Raw genomic sequence first — 22,249 nt, forward strand, 5'->3', positions numbered from 1 at the left:
TAATACTTTAATAGTTTAAATACCCCACTCAGACACAGTATACTGACTCCGAGCCGACCAGTCCACGTTTTAGCCCCTTAATGCCGAGCGCCAGACAGGGTAACAACAAGTACCATCTTTTAACGTCTTTTGGTATGACGCGGCCGGGGATCGAACCCCAGACCTTCCGCTCTCCGGGCGGACGCTCTACCACTAGACCACGGAGGCGGTGGTATTTTTGTAATCAGATATTTTTGTAATTAAAACTATGAGTCAAAATATTTTCTCTCTAAAAAACATTGGAACAATGTCATTTTTGTGCCAGACATGTTTTCCCCAACAATATGAAGCATAATTATCTTTTTCGATGAAATCCCAGAGAATTGAAAGCAGGCATAGGATAATTTGACAAGAAACTTGCGTTCTTGTATAAACATGTTATTTAGATCACAATAATAAGGACATACAAAAGTAAAATAACTTTCATTTTCTATAGCGGAATGACATATTGGGCATAATCTTCTTCGATTTTTTAGTTGATATTTTTCTTCCTTTATCACGTGATCTAACAATCCAAGCTTAAATTGAATAAATGGACGTCTGAGGGTTTTTGAGTTTAATATAGATAAGTATTTGTTTCTGGTTGAATAAGACTGCGTTTTATTCATGTGGACATGTCTTGATATTTGATAACCCAAGATGTGAAACGCCGCGATATAACTGGAATACTGTTAAAAGCGGCGTTACACCCAACTCACTCACTCACCCAAGATGTGAAATCAGCCAGGAAACAGGTGAAGTAATTTTACGACATTCCACAATTCGTTTTGAGGATTTAAAAAAAATAATCTAGCCTTTGTATGGCTGCAGTACTGTGTTGTGTACTTTTCAAACCCTTCATAAATGGTGATAGTCTTCACACAAATCATACCTGTGACCACCATGACGTCTGTCGTGTTTAATAATGACACAAAACTCTTCACATTGCTTTACAGAGCAACATTGGCTTGCTACGTCTTATGGACGAGAACACCGACCCGAGTCCGAACGCCGACATGGATCTGCTGAACGACATCAAAAGGAGACATAGCAAGAAGTCCTCAGTGGTGAAGACGGATAACACTGGTCAAACGTTCATGGTCATTCACCATCGGGGCCAGGTGAGCTTGCTCTCGAATGTGTGTTCCGTGTATCGGAATCCCTTCAATCATTTGCAAAAAGAATACGGTTAACTGATGATTATGTCATCTCAAAATGGATACTTCCCGGGAGAGGCCTTTAATTTGGACACATCAGCACTAGTCATGCACGCTACGTCTACGTTAATTTTGAAAGAAACAAATCTTGCGCCAGAGAAAGAAGCTCGTGGGTGAGGTGAGGTTAAATGGGGCTTAACGTTACGTCCAAGATTATTGCATTATATAGCGACGTACATGCACGCGTGTGTGACTGCTTGTACTAGTTCGGACTAATGCCGGTTATATAGTGTTCCCACTCAGATACCATGCCGCAGTTTAACATGAAAACTCCACGCAGACACTGAATACTAACTCCGAGCCGACCAGTCCTTGCTTTAGCCCCTTCATGCCGAGCGCCAGACAGGGTTACAACAAGTACCAACTTTTCATGTCCTTTGGTTTGACGCGGCTGGGATCGAACCCCGGATCTTCCGCTCTCTATCCGTATATAGGTAAACGACAGGAAGATGAGAGAGTATGGTTTTACGCCGCTTCTAGCAATATTCCAGCAATATCAGGTCAGCGTACACCAGAAAAGTGCTTCACATATTGTAAACATGTGGGTCGTCTTCGGCGTAACGAGTGAACGCTTCAACCACAAGGCTACCCAATAGCCTCCTGATTGAGTGAGTGAGTGAGTTGGGTTTAACGCAGCTTTTAACAGTATTCCAGTTATATCACGGCGTGCCAGCTTATTGTGGGAGGAAAGCCCGAAGTGATGCAGGTCTCAGACGTTTACCTCTTTGGTGAAACCCACGAGCACGGGTATGGTGCTGACAAACCTAGAAACATAAATGGGGCGAACCGGGATTCGAACCCACAATCATAGGTTTCTGGCGTGTCCAAGGGACGCAACTCTTCACAGCGAATCGCGGCGCCTCAGACGACTAGGCCACCCGTGCCCCCATAGCCTCATGAAGGATGACGTGAGTTCTAAAGATAATAAGGGTTAGGTGTGCATATCCTGATTTTTGTATTATTACCGTTCACGTGTGCTTCAAAATATATGTTCTTCAAACAGGTTATATACAACATCGAGGTATTACTGACAAAGAACAGGCCGGTCAGAGTACGCAGCTTTGACGCTCTTCTGGAGTACAGCCAGAACCCTTTATTGCATGAACTCATGTCCACGCCACACGATGGAAGGTAAGCAGCCATTACCAGGACCCACCATCTGGAATCCAGATTTAGAGACTGAGAAGTTGACCATATAAATCCTCTCACACTGAAAACTTAACTGCGCTGGACGTTTTAAATTGTCATCAGTTAAGATATCCCGTCCACACCAGCTATATTCCGTTCAGGGTTAAATAGATACACGTAACTACATTCCTTCTTTATTTTGATATAAAAATATTTTATCAATAATGATGAAGAGTGTAAGTTATTAAAGATTCCTGAGACAGTTTCTCGAAAAGGTTTTAAATTATTTTTTTTAGTTAATTGTCAAAATGGATGAACAGTACTTCAAAAACTAATAGAACCAAATGAAGGATTCTTTGAACTCACATACATTATCCTCTGTTCCAAGTTCACAATTGTCAATAAAGAGTATTTCCTTGTGCGATGGGTAATTTTTTACTTGTATTCTTGTAATTTGTAAGATATGAATTTGTTTTGAAATCTCCGTTAATGTGTCTCTCAAAGACCTCAAAACTCCAGAGACCATTCGTCATACATTTCCATCATCTAATTGTGGTCCAGGGATTCCTGTTTTTCTGTTGCACATGGTTTCCGTTTCCTTGTAGTGAAGAACATCACCAATATCTGTTATAACGTCCTGGGCATTCAGATGTTTAGGCACACTCTGTATATTAATTTAAAAACCCTCAAATCTTACTGCGGTTAATGATACTTATTACATTTATGGACGAAAGAAAGCCAGTGCTCTCAGAATGTCATTGTTTGCCGTTGTGTAGAACATGTGAATGTATCATTGGTTTAGGAGGAGAATTGTCAAGTTCCACCTTTGTTAGGTTAATTCTTATGTTGTTTTTACAGGTACATAAATATGTTCTATGCTTCATAGCATTTATTCACATGATGGAGTAAGTATATACTCCGAAACGTTGTGTTCATCATATTAAATTTTTTTTGCATACATAAATCCTCTTCATTATTTGTATCACTTCTTGATGCCATTCAAAGACTTATCATTGGTTGTACTGTGGCAGTTCACATTCTCGTCATCCGGGCGACACATCTGATGACCTCACGTTAACACAGACATACGCGGTAAGTTTAGAGAGTCTTCATAGTAAAGCAATCTTCTTTGATTGCATTTGGTTTTATTAAGTGTCAACTGTGGGGATTCCGGGGCAGATTACGCCCTCATTACTCTATCCTTGTACATGTTATTCAGTAGGGGTCGACTAACATAATGAGAATCATTGCTCATAATAAAAATCACTTGGTTGTCTGGTCCAAAATCGATTGTTACAGGCCGCCGTCATATGGCAGGGGTACGGCTAAGTGCGGAGTAAGCCAACAAAAAACACACGCTTTCTTTTTTTAAGACAATTCTTTGATTTGACAGGGATACCATTTTCGCGAACACCTGGTGTCATCACTGATTTTCAGTGATCCGTTCGTACAATCTCCATCACCATTTTGCTTTTGATGCCACGTGAATCTATTTCGGCAGATAATCGACACTGTTCATTTTCTGGCGTTGATATTCGAATTTGCTGACCTAGCTTATAATATGTCATCGTGCCTCTAGACTTTGCTTGTTGCTTACTGTCAACCACTGTAGTGCCAGCCACAGACTCGATTATTTAAGTGCCGTCGTTGTATACATATGTTGCTGGAATAATGCTGGCCTCAGGGCAAAACAACATTCACTCACTCATATCAAACTATGCACGACAGTTGAATGCAATCGTTGGCGTTAAGGTCAGTTTAATCCACCATGTTAACACACACTCATTCTCGCATATCTCGGAAGAGCATTCACATAATTATATGAAAAGGAACAGCTAATGTTTTGGTTGGTAGATACAACACCTATATATGAATATTATTTCGGAGTAAAAAATGTTGTGCTTTAGATATACCAGCACGGCCCATTCTCGATGTGAAAAGGTAGGTCTTGACAATAAATGAAGCGGATATTCCAAGAAATCCAATTACGATTAAAATTGCAGGATAATCCCTCATGGCATGTTAATCCTTACAATGGCCCCGGAACCTGTCAATCATCAAATATCCGTTTCTTCAAGCAGTTATGTCTTCTACATCCGGCCAGAAGTCCCTAAGGGTGAAGTGATGGCCTTCGGAGCCTTTGCAGCTCTATCGGAGCTTCATGTCCATATTGACATCATGGTGTTTCTGACCTTTCCAGGCAGCTCTGAGAGGGATGTTCCGCCGGCTAGAAGGACGAGAAACACAGCATGTTTGGTACGTTGAAGTGGTCTCCTGTCACATACCTGGTTTTCACTCGGACAGCACTTCATGCACATATGCGTCTGTTTTCTTATATTGATTGATCTCGATGTCATTGTGGTCTTTCCGTCTAGTCACCTACGCTAGGCACGCATATTTCTTGCACAGCATCGTGGGTTCAGTATTTGAAATTCATCACTTATTTTCTTCAGGGCTAAATGAAAAACGGAACCTTCATTTGCGATATGGTCTTCATATAATTCAAGGCACTACGGTGAATGATTTTTTTCACATTTCAACAGAACTGTACACATACTGGTATTAATGTTTGATGTCCTCCCCCATAAAAGATTTTGAGTGAAACCTCTTTAACCCACAACACCGGCTTAACGGCTAAATGTACTGGACAGTGAATTCCGTTAGTCTGGGCAATCAAATAACTCGATCATCGAATCATGGTTTAGGGTATTGTCCTTTAAATTAAAGGCCGTCCAGAAGGATGTGCTAGATTGGATGTGCTACCGGACTAAAGGGTCCGCACTAACGAGGTTTCCTTGTACCTAAAGTGTCAATTCCCTAGTCAGATTCCCGCACCACTCGGTGTACATTCTGCGAAAGCATGGTAACAAAACCAATATACGTTTTAATCATTCCCCACAGCGGAGAGACATTTACACATGAGAAATTACTGCTAACCGATTGAGCATTGCAAAACTGTTCAAGGTTCTCAGGACAATGTACTTGAGCAAATACAAATCACGGAAGTCGTGGGGGACTCAGATTGGTCTATTTTGGTATATGAAATGAGAATTCACTGTATTTGTAATATTTGCATACGTTTTAGTGTGCGTAAATAGAGTGGAAGCAGAACAGGGAAGTGAAGAGTGTGTTTTATATCATCATTCTATTCACAGTGGAAGGGTCTGGATCTCATCTGGCCGACTCACTATACATGCAAATTGCAGATTTGGACAATCTATGAAGGCAATGTGTCACATGTTCTTTAATGTGCAAAAACTGAGTTATGGAGCGTGGGGAGATTCAGCCGATCGACAGTTGCAGATCGTGAGGAATTAATCTTGATTACAGTAGCGATTACCGAGGGGTCAGGCCAAAGGGCTGTATTGAATGTCTGTCTGTGGGAGATATTTAGAAGAGAATGGATTCAATTCACAATCAAAAGATCAATTCTTTCAAATTAGAGAAATACTGTCCGGTTCACCCCTTGCTATAATGATGGTTATTTATTATAATGTTAGATAGCACGGATTGCCAAGTCGTCTAATTTGCTGTGCAGAGTTGTGCTCCTTAGGGATGCGCGAATCCTATACAGTTTAACTATAAATCATGAGACGCCAGTAATACATGGAAGTGTGGTGTTCTGTTCCTATGAGATTGCCTCCGTAACTTGTTGTTACCCTGTCTGGCGCTCGGCATTAAGGGGCTCAAACAAGGACTGGTCGGCTCGGAGTCAGTATACTGTGTCTGAGTGGGGTATTCATGTTAAACTGCGGCATGGTATCTCAGTGTGCTAGCACTATAAATCGGCATCAGTCCGCACACACACACACACACACACACACACACACACACACACACACACACACACACACACACACACACACACACACACACACACACACACACACACACACACACACACACACACACACACACACGTTATATAAGTGCAATAATCTTTGACGCGACGTTAAACCTCATTTCACCTCACCTCTGTTCGTATGACAACATCCCCAGCATCAAATATTGAGTCTCCATAGGACTCTATCAAACGCTTATAGTAGTCTTCAATCTGAATGGACGTCTGGAGTACTGTTATAACGGCGTTAAACCACTCACTTACTCCATCTGTCCATAGATTAGTTACCAGACACCGTGAATTTCCGGGAAGTATGGGCCCCTGTACATTATGCTTGTCGGAAGAGCCGACGTACCTGCGTGACGTATGGTTATACAGGATGGGCTGACTCGCAGGGGCATTGTACCCCGACGTGGAACGTTGCTTATGATGTCAACAAGTTAACAGGCCACTATTGTATTATATGTTGTATGTAGTTGTTATACATCCGAACAAGCTTTACTCTTGACGATGTTCGTCGACGCTACTGTTCGAACTAATTCCACTGTCGATAAATAAAAGTCGTGAAAAACATAACAGAAGAGCTTCATGGTCCTGCTGAAACATTAAACATTTAAAAATAATTAATTAACAGTTCCCATTATTTTTTATTTAAATAGATCAAGAAATCACGTCAATCCGGACTGTACCATGACCTTTGACATCATCCGGATTAACATTTTCTTTGTTTCTTGTTAAACGCCGCAATGGTCCAACTATATGACGGCGGTCTGTAAATAATCGAATCTGGATCCCACAGTCCAGTGATTGACATCATGAACAACGATCTACGCAACTGAGATACGATGACATGCATCAACCAAGTCAGAGAGCCTGACCACTCGATCCCGTTACTCGCCAAGCATGGGTTGCTGAAGACCTATTGTAATCCGGATCTTCCGGGCTCGGATTAACAAATGCAGTATTAACATATGAGGTTACGTCGTAGTAACCCTTTAATTATGCGTAGATATAAACATTAATTCGGATTATGAATTTCAAATTGCGGACGAACGACTAGTTAGGATCGGCTATTCTGACATACATCTTCAACAGTAATTGTCCGGTAAGGGGAGGTTTTGGACTAACGAGGTTTCACTGAGGTTAGTTGATGAACTAGTTTACTGTTGCGGTGTAGGTGCATCCGTCCCAATATGACGTTACAACCTGGTGTGTTTGACGTCGACGTCGTCGCAAGACAGTTGACTGCCATGAACGTCGTTGAAGCTGCTCGCATCAGGTCCATGGGCTATCCCGTCAGGATCTCCACCAGAGACTTCATTGATCGGTTTGTGCCTTTCGCTCTTCCCAGCACACTAGGTAATGTAACGAAATGAACTTTTCTTAGAACCCTAAACACTGGTTATTTAACGTTACATAACGATGGGGACGAGAGCCCTGTGATGAAACAGTGCTACAGTCGGGGCCGTAAAGAACCTATCAATTTTTTACCGGCCATTAAAGTGATTCGGAAACAGACATGCAGCTTGATTAGATTAATCCGAATCCCGTGTCCAGGTTTAGGGCTGGTAGTGGAGACAGGGTATACTTCCATATAATTCTGCAAACTCCAGTTCAGATTGTTTCTGAAAACTTTCAGGACTTAATTAGGCGAAAGAGTGGGCGGGGATCCCATGTAACGAATACTGATTGTTGTGTATGTTTATTAACCGAAAGACTTTGAGCTTTTGCCCTCATAACACAACATAAGTGTCACGGTTTTATTACAGAGAGAGTTCCCCAACCTCGGTAAGCGATACATCGCCCCCAACGGGAGCCTACGTAATATGTTGCGTGGCATGACGCCTCCCATGCGTTGACTAGTTTCTGGAATGTCATTTGGATGAAACAATATTCACTTCACTATCCATTCTATTTAATATAGTGAAATCGATACCCATGCTGGGGTTGTCCCTTTGTGTAACATCATCTTTCCACAACGAAGGGTTTCATAGCTTTAAATCAGTTTTCTCATAATAGAAACCAGATTAGAAATCGAAAAAAACAACCCAAGGTTGCTCATATAATCTTTTTTTTAATTTGTTGACAGCTCTACCCTTTTAAAATGGACCTTAGTTTTGGGTTTTCCAATATGTATTTTTTGGGTATTGATTATCTGCCTCGTGAGACCAATCATGCCTCCTACACGTGTTTTACGTTTTTGCAAGTCTTTGATTACAAAACACATATGTCTGGAATCAATGGACAGATGGGAAGACACAATCTGGTAATATGTCTAAATTAAAACTTCAGTTTAATCTTCCAGCTATAGATTTGTCGGCCTCCCGCTATCTGCCCACATCGACTCACCACAGGGGGCGTGCCACCGGATAATTAGAAAAGCCGGAATCCCTGACGGAGGGTGGCAGGTCAGACAAAGGAAGGTCAGTATGTCAGAGTCTGCATGTGTGAGGAGTGAGTATGGTTTTACGCCGCTTTTAGCAATATTCCAGCAATATCACGCGGCGGACACCAGAAATGAGCTTCACACATTGTACCCATGTCGGGAATCGAACCCGGGCCCTCGGCGTGACGAGCGAACGCTTAAACCACTAGGCTACCCGACCGCCCCTTAAGGGAAGTAGCTCACAAAGCATGTGTGAGGAAAGCGCGAAGTTATGTTTGTCGAAGATATTTATTACTATGGTGGAACTGTAGGGCGCGAGTATGGTGCTGACAATACATGATTACAACCAGGACGAATCGAGGTTTTGAAACCACGATAATAGGATCCTTGCACGCCCAAGGGATTTTACTCTGCACGGCGAATTGCGCACTCGAGTCCACAGCATTTGCCGAAATGCATTCACTTAACTGTTCTGTTGTGAAGATTAAAACAGACTTCTAGTTGTCATCACTTCTACCGAGTAACGTCATTAAAGGACCGTCTCTGTGGTCTTGGTGGATAGAGCGACTGCCCGGAAGGACAATATTCTTGAAGACGACGTTAAACCCCATTTCTCCTCTACTTACCTCATTTAAATAGCCCATAACATCATACTTTCTTTGCGTGAGTGAGTGAGTGAGTGAGTGAATTTAGTAGAAACGAAGCCTTAAACAGTATTACAGGTATATCACGATATGTGAGCATCAGAGAAACATTAGAATATGAGACAAGATGGTAAAATTTGTGTTAAAATGATAACCTTCAGTAATATTATCGTGTGTACTGTGACGAATGAAATCGACATGACCTTAGTAAACAAAAATGCCGTCGCTATATGGCTGAAATAATGCCGATGCAACGTTAAATTTTAACTCACTCAGCCAAACAAACACGACAAAGCTCTATCCATTATCTCTCTAAATACATTGTGCGAGTCCAACTACATCAAAAGCATATGTTTTATTATTCACTAAAAATAACGATCATACCAGGTGTTCGCGATAAGATGAGCGTAAGAAATTGATACCCTATTAATACCACAACGCAATAAATCTTATAGTGTACAGCTCATAAATGATACGGACCAGTGAAGATCCGGGCTAGAATAGGTCTTCAGCAACCCATGCTTGCCGTAAAAAGCGACTATGCTTGTCGTAAGAGGCGACTTACGGGAACGCGTGGTCAGGCTCGCTGACTTGGTTGATGCACGTCATCGATCCCAATTGCGTGGATCGATGCTCATGATATTAATCACTGGATTGCCTGGTCCAGAAGCGATTATTGACAGATCGCCGTCATATAGCTGGAATATTGCTGAGTGCGGCGTTAAACAACAAACAAACAAACATAAATGATACGATGTATGAAATCCGACCAAGCCAGATAGTGAGCTAACGAAGGTTAGACTCTAGATTGTCGTAAGAGGTTCACAAAGACTCGCAGAGTAACAGACAGCGTGAAGTCGGAGGAGCATATCATGTCTCGTAGTAGAGGGAAGTAAGTGGGTGTTGTTCGGCTTACCATGTCGGGTAGTATTACAGGGAAGTAAGTGGGTGTTGTTTGTCTTACCATGTCGGGTAGTATTACAGGGAAGTGAGTGGGTGTTATTTGGCTTACCATGTCGTGTAGTATTACAGGGAAGTAAGTGGATGTTATTTGGCTTACCATGTCGTGTAGTATTACAGGGAAGTAAGTGGATGTTGTTTGGCTTACAATGTCGTGTAGTATTACAGGGAAGTAAGTGGGTGTTATTTGGCTTACCATGTCGTGTAGTATTACAGGGAAGTAAGTGGATGTTATTTGGCTTACCATGTCGTGTAGTATTACAGGGAAGTGAGTGGGTGTTGTTTGGCTTACCATGTCGTGTAGTATTACAGGGAAGTGAGTGGGTGTTGTTTGGCTTACCATGTCGTGTAGTATTACAGGGAAGTAAGTGTGTGTTGTTTGGCTTACCATGTCGTGTAGTATTACAGGGAAGTGAGTGGGTGTTGTTTGGCTTACCATGTCGTGTAGTATTACAGGGAAGTAAGTGGGTGTTATTTGGCTTACCATGTCGTGTAGTATTACAGGGAAGTAAGTGGGTGTTGTTTGGCTTACCATGTCGTGTAGTATTACAGGGAAGTGAGTGGGTGTTGTTTGGCTTACCATGTCGTGTAGTATTACAGGGAAGTAAGTGTGTGTTGTTTGGCTTACCATGTCGTGTAGTATTACAGGGAAGTCAGTGGGTGTTATTTGGCTTACCATGTCGTGTAGTATTACAGGGAAGTAAGTGGGTGTTGTTTGGCTTACCATGTCGTGTAGTATTACAGGGAAGTAAGTGGGTGTTGTGTGGCTTGAAGTCGAGTTATTTATAATGAATTGAGTGAGTGAGTGAGTTGGATTTAACGCCGTTTCTAACAATATTCCAGTTATATCACGGCGTGTCAGTTTGATGTGGGAGGAAAACCCGAAGTAATGCATGTCTCAGACGTTTCCCACTTCGGTGAAACCCACGAGCACGGGTATGGCGCTGACAAACCTAGAAACATAATCGGGGCGAACCGGGATTCAAACACACAATCATAGGTTTCTGGCGTGCCCAAGGGACGGAATTCGGCACAGCGAATCGCGGCGCGTTTGACGACTGGGCCACCCGTGTCCCCTATTCATAATGAAAGAGTGAGTGAGTATGGTTTTACGCCGCTTTTAGCAATATTCCAGCAAAAGCACGGCGGGGACACCAGAAATGGGTTCACACATTGTACCCATGTCAGGAATCGAACCCGGGTCTTCGGCGTGACGAGCGAACGCTTCAACCACTAGGCTATCACTAGGAGTTCACAGCGGCCAAACGATGCAAGAGCTACAGTTACCAGCTTGAAATTCACACATCTGTGGGCCGTTGTACAAAACAACCTTAGCGCTATGACCGTCGTAAGCCTATGTTAAGGTATGGGAGTTACGATCACCATAGCTCTAAGACCGCTCTGTACAACGGCACCCTGGAGCAGCAATGATCATGATAAGCATCAGTGTAAATCATGGATTTAAACCTTCTTATACGTATGAGCTGTGAAAAAGTCAGGGACAGGGAAAATCAAACAGAAAAATATTTCTAAAATTCTTCATCGATTGAATAAATACCCATTTTGTTATGAGCATATTCTACTTTTCAAAATGAAATCGTGTGGGCATTTCAATAAATTGGTTTCAACCATTGTGCTAGAACAATCCCTATTGATCTTGACTAACAGTATATCTTTTTTCTAGTGTATTGACGATGCTACTATGTTTAGTATGTTTCTTGGTCATGATTCTTTATAACAGCGTCCTGCAGCGTTGCAATCTTATGATCGACCTAATTATAATAAGCTTCTTGAAGTGTTGATCTTTTCATAAGAAAAAAATTCTGCGTTTTATTTATTTGTTATTTTTGCAATGTGCGTTGACTTACACATTAGTCAGTTAATACACCGTCTTATAAGAAAAGGCACCCGCGATAATTTAAAACGATGTCGACACGTAAACGGAAATGCAAAGATACAGGATACAATACCGTGAATAAATGATTCTTTTGGATGAAGAGCTAGTGGGCAAACACGCATGTGCGTGGGCTCAATCAGGGTATTTTGCTGTTGGCGAAAACAATATTTACTTAATATTTTAATAAGTTAAAAACACATGTTCTCTAAGATAAAAACTAAAGTTGCAATTGGATCATCGTTGCCTCCTTTGATCAAAACAATTTCTTTGGACCGGTATCCTTGGGCGAAGCATTATCAAGTATCCGCGATTTTCTAGGCATCTAAATCTTTTTAATCCAATCTGTTTGTTCACAGTATTAAGATTCTATTTATATTGCTGTACATATCAGGTGGAACCGCAGGCCGATCTGGGAGGTAATAAGCTGTGATACATGCACTTTTACTTTTGACGATATATGATTTACTTTGTTTGTTTGTTTGTTTGTTTGTTGTTAAACGTCGCACGCAGCAATATTCCAGCTATTTGACGTCGGTCTGTAAATAATCGAGTCTGGGCCAGACAACCCAGTGATTGACATCATGAGGATCGATCCACAATTGGGATACGATGATATGCATCAACCAAGTCAGTGAGCCTGAACACCCGATCCCGTTAGTCGCCTTTTACGACAAGCATAGTCGCCTCTTACGACGAGCATAGTTGCCTATTACGACAAGCATAGTCGCCTTTTACGACAAGCATAGTCGCCTTTTACGATATACACCAGATTTATCAGTGTAGTAGTCCTTCCTGTTAAAACTGCACACTTTTGTTATACCTTATATACCGATTGTGTATCATCAACCAAGCTATTCATAATCAATCATCTACCTACCGATTGTGTATCATCAACCAACATATTCATAATCAATCAACTACCTACCGATTGTGTATCATCAACCAACATATTCATAATCAATCATCTACCTACCGATTGTGTATCATCAACCAATCTATTCATTATCAGTCATCTACCTACCGATTGTGTATCATCAACCAATCTATTCATAATCAATCATCTACCTACCGATTGTGTATCATCAACCAAGCTATTCATAATCAATCATCTACCTACCGATTGTGTATCATCAGCCAAGCTATTCATAATCAATCATCTACCTACCGATTGTGTATCATCAGCCAAGCTATTCATAATCAATCATCAACCTACCGATTGTGTATCATCAACCAACATATTCATAATCAATCAACTACCTACCGATTGTGTATCATCAACCAAGCTATTCATAATCAATCAACTACCTACCAATTGTGTATCATCAACCAATCTATTCATAATCAATCATCTACCTACCGATTGTGTATCATCAACCAATCTATTCATTATCAATCATCTACCTACCGATTGTGTATCATAAACCAACATATTCATAATCAATCATCTACCTACCGATTCAGTATCATCAACCAATCTATTCATTATCAATCATCTACCTACCGATTCAGTATCATCAACCAACCTATTCATTATCAATCATCAACCTACCGATTGTGTATCATCCACAGATATATCTATAATAAATAATCTACCTACCGATTGTGAACCATCTACCACCCTATTCATAATCAGTCATCTACCTTCCGATTGTGTATCATCCACCAATCTAGTCATAATGAGTCTTCTACCATCTACTCTATCTATAAAGCCATCCAATACCCGTTCATCTACCACCACCCGTTCCTCTTCCTACTATCTCACGTATTGGGGGCACGGGTGGCCCAGTCGTCTAAGGCGCCGTGATTCGCGGTGCAGAGTTGCGTCCCTTGGGCACACCAGAAACCTATGGTTGTGGGTTCGAATCCCGGTTCGCCCCGATTATGTTTCTAGGTTTGTCAGCACCATACCCGTGCTCGTGGGTTTCACCGAAGTGGTAAACGTCTGAGACCTGCATCACTTCGGGCTTTCCTCCCACATTAAGCTGACACGCCGCGATATAACTGGAATACTGTTTAAAGCGGCGTTAAACCAGACTCACTCACTCACTCACTATCCCACGTGTTGCCCATCAACTAATTGTATCAATAACCCTGCGTGCAATCCTCCGAAATGCATCATCAAGGCCCGGGGGTGTTTATGTTCGTGTTGGCAACAGTATTCTTTATATTTTAATGAATTTTCAGGTAATGTTAGCTTGGTGGCACCAGGACTATTTGGACACAGCACTAGAACGGGCTTTGCGTCACGTGATCTTTGTACAGAGTCGGCTGCGAGGCTACGTTGCTAGGCGAAAGTTTTACAGAATGAGACGATACTTCCGAGAGGACAGGGACGAGTTGTCGAACTTTCTTGATGACGTCAGTAGTCATGGCCTGAGAACGTACCACGCATGTCAAGCCCAAAGCGACCATAACACCAGGGAGATTGAGAGACAGGTAGGATTAATATAATCGGCAAGTGGTATTCAGGATACAACAGGCCTACAGTACATCACACATCCAATCATTGATTTACGCTTTTTGTTTGTATATTGTTTGACGCCGCAGTTAGCGGTTTAAATAAATCACGATGGCATGTAACTTATCGAGCCAAACATTTGGTCGATAGCATGATCAACGCCCCAGAACGTCGGCCAAGTCACAGAAACTGGCCATCAGATCCCCACCCTGCATTTACGACAAGCATGAGACACCAGGGATCTATGACCTGCAATCTCCACAGTGAACTGTATCTACTAACCTGTGTGGTGATCCTAGGAAACGATTGTTATGTGGAATTGTGTCTTTAAAATGGTTCGTGACTTAACTGATAGCGAAAGTCGTGGGTTAAGACAAGTGATGATGTTTTTCGCCGCGTCCGCCCAAGTCAAATACTCTGTCTTCATTGAACCTAGAAGGAGAATTACTGATTCTTAGAAGTTCCAGCAAAACAGATTTGCTTCAAAAAAAAGAAAGAGCAGAGAGTGATGTTTACCACAACGACAGTGAGACCCTTCTAATTATATCAGCGTGCTAAAGAAACAGTTGTAGTAGTTTAAAAATGCATTCTTCTGATTATTGAAAGGGTTTTGTTGCTTGTGTTCTTTACGTCTTTCGACAGGGCTTTTTTATGGCAGTGCCTGCACGTCAAGGTATACTTTCTCTCTGTATGTGAGCGATATGTTGTTAGATTGTGTGATATCATATTTTTGTTTTCATCTATTAAGGTTCCGCTTTGATCTTTTGGAATTGATATCATCGCATGCATGAGATGAAGACTTATGAATAGGAGATGGTTGGGAGGTGTGGGATGAATGGCGATGTGATGGTGGCAATGATTATAATTAGGTAGTATTGTCAAAACTAAGTGAATAATTCCAAAAGAATTATCAGTAGTTCAATACTGAAGAACCCGATCATTGTCCAAAGAAGGATTCTATCACGGCTTCCGGTCAGACTACGATGTTTTTCACAAGAGCCGTTTTGAAAAAGGATAGGGTGTTTATTGTTTTCTGGCTTAATTTGGATATCGTACCATGATGGTGTGTATTGTATACACGTTGTTTGTCTCGCGTTTACGATTCATCGTGATATAGCTGTTAATATTACTGACTGCGGCGTAAAACAGCATTAACTCATATCACATCATGGCCTTGGGGGAGTTCACATACACGGAGCACAGAATGTAAACATGTCAACCCAGATATCACATCATGTCCTTGGGGGAGTTGATACACGGAGCACAGAATGTAAACATGTCAACCCAGATATCACATCATGTCCTTGGGGGTGTTCACATACACGGAGCACAGAATGTAAACATGTGAACCCAGATATCACATCATGTCCTTGGGGGAGTTCACATACACGGAGCACAGAATGTAAACATGTGAACCCAGATATCACATCATGTCCTTGGGGGTGTTCACATACACGGAGTACAAAATGTAAACATGTCACCCCAGATATCACATCATGTCCTTGGGGGTGTTCACATTCACGGAGCACAGAATGTTAACATGTGAACCCAGATATCACATCATGTCCTTGGGGGAGTTCACATACACGGAGCACAGAATGTAAACATGTCACCCCAGATATCACATCATGTCCTTGGGGGTGTTCACATACACGGAGCACAGAATGTAATCATGTCACCCCAGATATCACATCATGTCCTTGGTGGAGTTCACATACACGGAGCACAGCATGTAAACATGTGAACCCAGATATCACATCATGTCCTTGGGGGTGTTCACATACACGGAGCACAGAATGTAAACATGTCACCCCAGATATCACATCATGTCCTTGGGGGAGTTCACATACACGGAGCATAGAATGTAAACATGTCACCCCAGATATCACATCATGTCCTTGGGGGTGTTCACATACACGGAGCACAGAATGTAAACATGTCAACCCAGATATCACATCATGTCCTTGGGGGAGTTCACATACACGGAGCACAGCATGTAAACATGTCAACCATGATATCACATCATGTCCTTGGGGGAGTTCACATACACGGAGCACAGAATGTAAACATGTCAACCCAGATATCACATCATGTCCTTAGGGGTGTTCACACGAACGGAGCACAGAATGTAAACATGTCAACCCAGATATCACATCATGTCCTTGGGGGAGTTCACATACACGGAGCACAGAATGTAAACATGTGAACCCAGATATCACATCATGTCCGCGCCCTGCCAATGTTCTAATTATGTACTGGCGTATGTGCTATGGCTTTGTCTACTCGTTGATCTGCTGAGTGAACCAAGTGTTTGAATTCAGGAGAAATACAAGAGCGATATATGCTTAATTATATTATAATCTAGCGAAGTGGTTTCAGCTCTGAGATCCGTTTCCAAACAAAACGCCTTTCCAGTACCTAGAACGTGGTTTTGTAAAGTTTACGTTGACGGTGAGATTTGAACCACAATAGATTAGCGGAAATAAATGTTTGTATGGGCTATTAAGATCGCATGATGTCAATGCCCCAGGGGAGACTTCATTAGAACGCGACTGCCAAAGTGTCCGAAGATGTTAACCTCATCTGCTCTTATCTGTTCAGTACACCGGTCGAGACGGCGGACGGAGACAGGCACGCCACCACAGCGACCGCTCAGAGCGCGACTCCTACTACAGCAGATCTGGGTATGTGTTCTAGCAGGCATCGCCTGCTTGGCGTGAAACTGCTGCTCTCTACCGTCTTCTCGTTCCTTGAACTACTACTACTAAACTACTACTACTACTACTACTACTACTACTACTACTACTACTACTACTATTACAATTACTACTGTTGCTGCTGCTTCTACCCTTGCTCTTACTACTGCTACTGTTGTTTCTACTACTACTACTACTACTACCACTAATAATAATAATACTGACACTACTTCTACTGCTGTTACTACTGCTACCACTACTACTACCACTGCTGTTACAACAGAGTAGGACTAGATCTAGTAGTAGTAGTAGCAGTAGCAGTAGCAGTAGCAGTAGCTGTAGCAGTAGTAGTAGCAGTAGCAGTAGCAATAGCAGCAGTAGTAGTAGTAGCGACAGGTAGAATGGTATCGGGTAAAGTGGGAACACATGGAGCAGTAGCAGTTCTCTTCCTCCGCCCCTTCTCCCCTTCTCCTCCACCCCTCTTCCTCCCCACGTCTCCTACATACAACGTGTTTGTGAAATGTATCCAATAGTTTCCATGGCTTCCATGTAGTTGAACACCACCATGTTGGGTTTCCAGGTACAGAGGCCAGTCGGAAGTATACAACGGCCATATCGACCAAACGTTGGACGATTTCACTACATTCAAGCAGGTACCAATCAGCTTCTTCCTTGTGTATTGGTACAGGTGAACCACTGTATCTTTGAACAGGTTAACGTGTCAGATTAATTAGTAGTCATCTGACCGTTTCATTGTATATATGCATCGGTAATTCAAATTGTAGTCAATCCGTCCAATGAAATTGGAATCAGAACGTTATCGTTTCTGGTACACAGACTACATGAAGTTGGTTGGTTGTTTAACGCCGTTATCAGCAATATTCCAACTATATGACGGCGGTCTGTAAATAATCGAGTCTGGAACAGACAACCCAGTGATTAATATCATGAGCATCGATCCACACAATTGGGATCGATGACATGCATCAACCAAATCAGCGAGTCTGACCACCCGATCCCGTTTGTCGCCTCTTACGACAAGTATATGCGGCGTTAAACAACAAACAAACAAACAAACCTTCCTAATCCCGACACGGTTCATTGGTAAAGAACACCTTCTGTATATGTCAAAGTTAACGTTTCTGTATGTCAAGAAAGGTGAATTTATCCTTATTTTTGTGTGCCACATGTCTGGGTGTACGCAATGCAATATATTATCCCCCGCCACGAAATGGAAGAGGGATATAGGAATGGGTGCCGTCCGTCTGTCTTTCCGTCCTTCCGTCACATTTCGTTTCCGGAGCAGAACACAACATCCATTAGAGATATCTTAACCAAACTTGGCACATAGATAGGTCTAGTGGTGAACTGGTTCCTTTTGATAGTTTAGGAGTTTTTTTACGAATGTTTCCTTAGCAAGAGAATAACTCGGAAACCGTTTACATATTCTACAAACACATCTACGTAGGGTTGTCTGAGAACCGTTACCATATTGAGATGTATATGGTGAATTATTGTGGAAACACAATTTACAAGTGGCATCGCAGTGCATGGTGGTAACATGGTATGTACAGTAGGTACCGGTAACATGAACAGGGCACCCGAACCTGCCTACTTCCTCGCAGTGCATGCCGGTAACGTGAACAGTGGCACCTGAACCAGGGTACCAGTAACATGAATCGTGTCGCCCGAACTAGCCTACTTCCTCGCAGTGCATACTGGTAACATGAACAGGGGCACCCGAACCAGCCTCCTTCCCCGCAGTGTAAGTTTGTTGGTGTGCTTGATGTTTTGTGTTTCACAGAAACACACATCAATGATTACAGTGAAAGAGACCTGCAAGGATATCAGGTCTACCAAGGAAACACTACACATGGTATTGCTGTGTATGTTACAACAATTTTCAAGTGTCCAGCTATGTGATGTAATGTTATCTCGCAGTATTGAACAACTTCCTTTCTTGTTGGCAAGTTGTGCATTGCTTGTGTGTATGTTCCTCCAAAAGTGTCATGGACACGGTTGTCACGTTCACTCATTTCATGCAGAAACATCAGGATCTCTACAAGCAGCATGAATGTAAACATGTCCTAGTTACTGGGGATTTCAACTGTGCTCTGAGTGAAAAGCTGAAAATTGAAGATTAATGTGCGGAGAATGACTCAACTCATTCACTCTCCAACTCACTGTCTTGTAGCTACACTGAACTTGTTGCTTACTGATCATGTCAGTGCTGTAGCATTCCAGACTCCAATCTACTACTCAGAGCATCAGCTGACTGGTGCTGTTCTTCTCAGTACACCTCATGGTGATCCTTGCTCTCATTTATCTCTAAGTAAAGTAAGAACTCCCTTACTTCTCTGATTATTGTTTAAGTAATAACACAACTCCTTACAAATACAGTTACGTATTATATCATAAACTGCATATGGCAAAACAACACCAGCAATAACTTTGTTAGTGCTGCAATTACGCCATTTACAAAAAGGTCCAGTGAAAAAAGTTCACAGGAGCTAATGCATTGCACACAACGCGACATGTCAAATTGGCGGGGAATATGAGTATTTCATGCTTGTTTAGACTTGTGTTTGGTTTCTTTTGTACGGCGTGTTCTCACGGATTAGTAGCGGTAGAATCTCTTTTTTGAGCCGATGACCTTCTTGCTATGATCTTTTTCACCCATTATCAAAAATCAAAATGTTTTTGTTAACTTTGGAAATATGGTATTCCAATTGTCGGGGCCACACTTACGATTATTCTCTTTTAGCCATTTTTTTCTCCATTCGCCGTTACATGGTCATCGTCACCCAAGGCATCCATTTCTTTCCACATAGACATTCATGATAAAGATAGCACGACCATTCGTTATATTTATACGACACATGCCATACATTATGTATGCCAGACATTGTACACTTCTGCTTATTCTAGACGGTGCTACATGACGTCACCACCAAACGTGACCTTGACCCTACTTCGTGGTGTAAGGTCATCTGTATGGAGTATGATCGCCCAGTTGGCAAGTTCTACGTACAGAACAGAGACGTACAAATCGACGGTACCTACGACCCCTTCGATGGAGATAGGTACGTTGTTGTATAAATTACACAAGTGTAACGATGTGTGAAATATCAATCACATGTGATGTAATTGTTCAAACTTCTAGTAATAGAAATTAAACGTGTTTGTAAGGATCCCGATCGTTTAAATGTTCAGTGATGTTTAAGTGCCTCATCACTGTCATCACGTAAAGAAACAATGGCCAAGTTCACAAATCACATCTATTCTAGGGTCAGTTACGAGCAATGTGTCGGTTTGCAGAAGATAACTTTCTATCTAAATCCCATGCGTCGTCAATTCCTTCAAGATGGTACTTGAAACTACGGAAGCCTTTTAGGGACATTTGTTTTTTATATTCATAAAATTTCAAGATAGCAGGTTGAAATTTCAGGATACATAGGTTGGAATTTCAAGTTAAAATCTTAAAATTTCAGCTTATTGTCTTAAGATTTCAAGATCATTGTCTTGAAATGTCAACTAAGTATCTTGAAATTTCAACATAGTATCTTGAAATTTCAACTTAGTATAAATTTCACCTTTGCATCTTGAAATTTCAACTTAGCATCTTAAAATTGCAACTTCATTATCTTGCAATTTCAGGATCATTATCTTGAAATTTCAACTAAGTATGTATCTTGAAATTTCAACTTAGTATAAATTTCACCTTGGCATCTTGAAATTTCAACTTAGCATCTTAAAATTGCAACTTATTATCTTGCAATTTCAGGATCATTATCTAGAAATTTCAACTTAGTATGTATCTTGAAATTTCAATATAGCATCTTGAAATTTCAACTTTAGTTACTATCTTGAAATCTTAAGAAATAAATAAAAGAAAACAAATGGCCCTAAAAGGCTTTCGTATGAAACTGTCGTTGGATTCTTTAATTTCAGGAGATGCTTTCACAACTATACATTGCAATCAAATGATATTTTATGTTTTAAAAGAGAAATTGGATCAAAGGTGTTTCTCAAGATCATTTACTACCGATCGGCTTCAAAGTTGGAGGACGACATGAAACCAATTGAAATACCAAATACATTGTCACCGATCCGTCTTACCAACTTCCTGGTTATAAAAAAAACATTCTTTGTATTTGTATTGTGATTGTGTTAATTTTGAGGGTTATTGAGGTCATGGCTACCTTTACAAGATTATGATAAGTGAATATATTACTCATAAGGATTAATTATTGAGTCATAACTGTCAAAATGTTCTCATTTCATCGTTTCTCATTTTGACTGGTCAGTTGAAACACCATGGTTCATGTTCTTGCACTGTTGAAAACAGCACGAAGTTCTATTGTGTATTTGACATTTGACAAGAATGTGTATGGCGGCATGAGAAACTGATAGCGTTACGTTATAAGAACAGCAGGTTTATTTCAATGTAATTTCATACGATTTGCTTCATGTGTTGTTTTTTAAAAGAGCTCATTATGCTCCATTTATAGAGCCATGTTAATCAATGCCTGTCGTTACACTGAAAACATTTTTTTCACGAGAGCAAATGTGGCTGAAACATGTAACTTTCCACTACTTTATATGCTCGCCCCAAAAAATAACGCACAGGTGATCTTCTTTAGACAAAATCTGCTTATTTCGCCCAAAGTGTTTGATAACGTTACTTTACAGTGATTTCTGATTGGGTTACATCGCCCATTTGCATTGTTTGGTAATTTATTAGAAATTGTCACAAAATAAGCGTGAAATGCATGCACTTCGCACGTGGTTTTCGAGGAAATAGAGGGTAGTGTGGTATTCGTTCGGTAAGGTGTCTTCTGTTGCTTGAACTGAGAGTAAGTTTCGATATGCCATGAACTGAGAGTAAGTTTCGATATGCCATGAACTGAGAGTAAGTTTCGATATGCCATAAACTGAGAGTAAGTTTCGATATGCCATGAACTGAGAGTAAGTTTCGATATGCCATGAACAGAGAGTAAGTTT

At 41.3% G+C, this 22,249-nt stretch overlaps 1 protein-coding gene across 3 annotated transcripts in view; it reads left to right on the plus strand.

Moving 5' to 3' along the window:
• The window catches only part of LOC124147931 (unconventional myosin-Ia-like), an 80,382-nt gene that overhangs the window by 41,441 nt on the left and 16,692 nt on the right, over window positions 1-22,249 (plus strand). For all 3 annotated transcript variants that reach the window (XM_048384272.1, XM_048384317.1, XM_048384228.1), the window contains 10 exons: window positions 975-1,139; window positions 2,239-2,366; window positions 3,395-3,455; window positions 4,564-4,619; window positions 7,382-7,531; window positions 8,510-8,627; window positions 14,276-14,527; window positions 17,151-17,233; window positions 17,826-17,898; window positions 20,174-20,328. In XM_048384272.1, coding sequence (XP_048240229.1) covers window positions 975-1,139; window positions 2,239-2,366; window positions 3,395-3,455; window positions 4,564-4,619; window positions 7,382-7,531; window positions 8,510-8,627; window positions 14,276-14,527; window positions 17,151-17,233; window positions 17,826-17,898; window positions 20,174-20,328 — 1,241 coding nt within the window. The remainder of the gene's footprint in view (window positions 1-974; window positions 1,140-2,238; window positions 2,367-3,394; window positions 3,456-4,563; window positions 4,620-7,381; window positions 7,532-8,509; window positions 8,628-14,275; window positions 14,528-17,150; window positions 17,234-17,825; window positions 17,899-20,173; window positions 20,329-22,249) is intronic.

The sequence above is a fragment of the Haliotis rufescens genome, unplaced genomic scaffold (assembly GCF_023055435.1).
Source record: "Haliotis rufescens isolate VD_foot unplaced genomic scaffold, xgHalRufe1.0.p SCAF_1, whole genome shotgun sequence".
Classification (NCBI taxonomy): domain Eukaryota; kingdom Metazoa; phylum Mollusca; class Gastropoda; order Lepetellida; family Haliotidae; genus Haliotis; species Haliotis rufescens.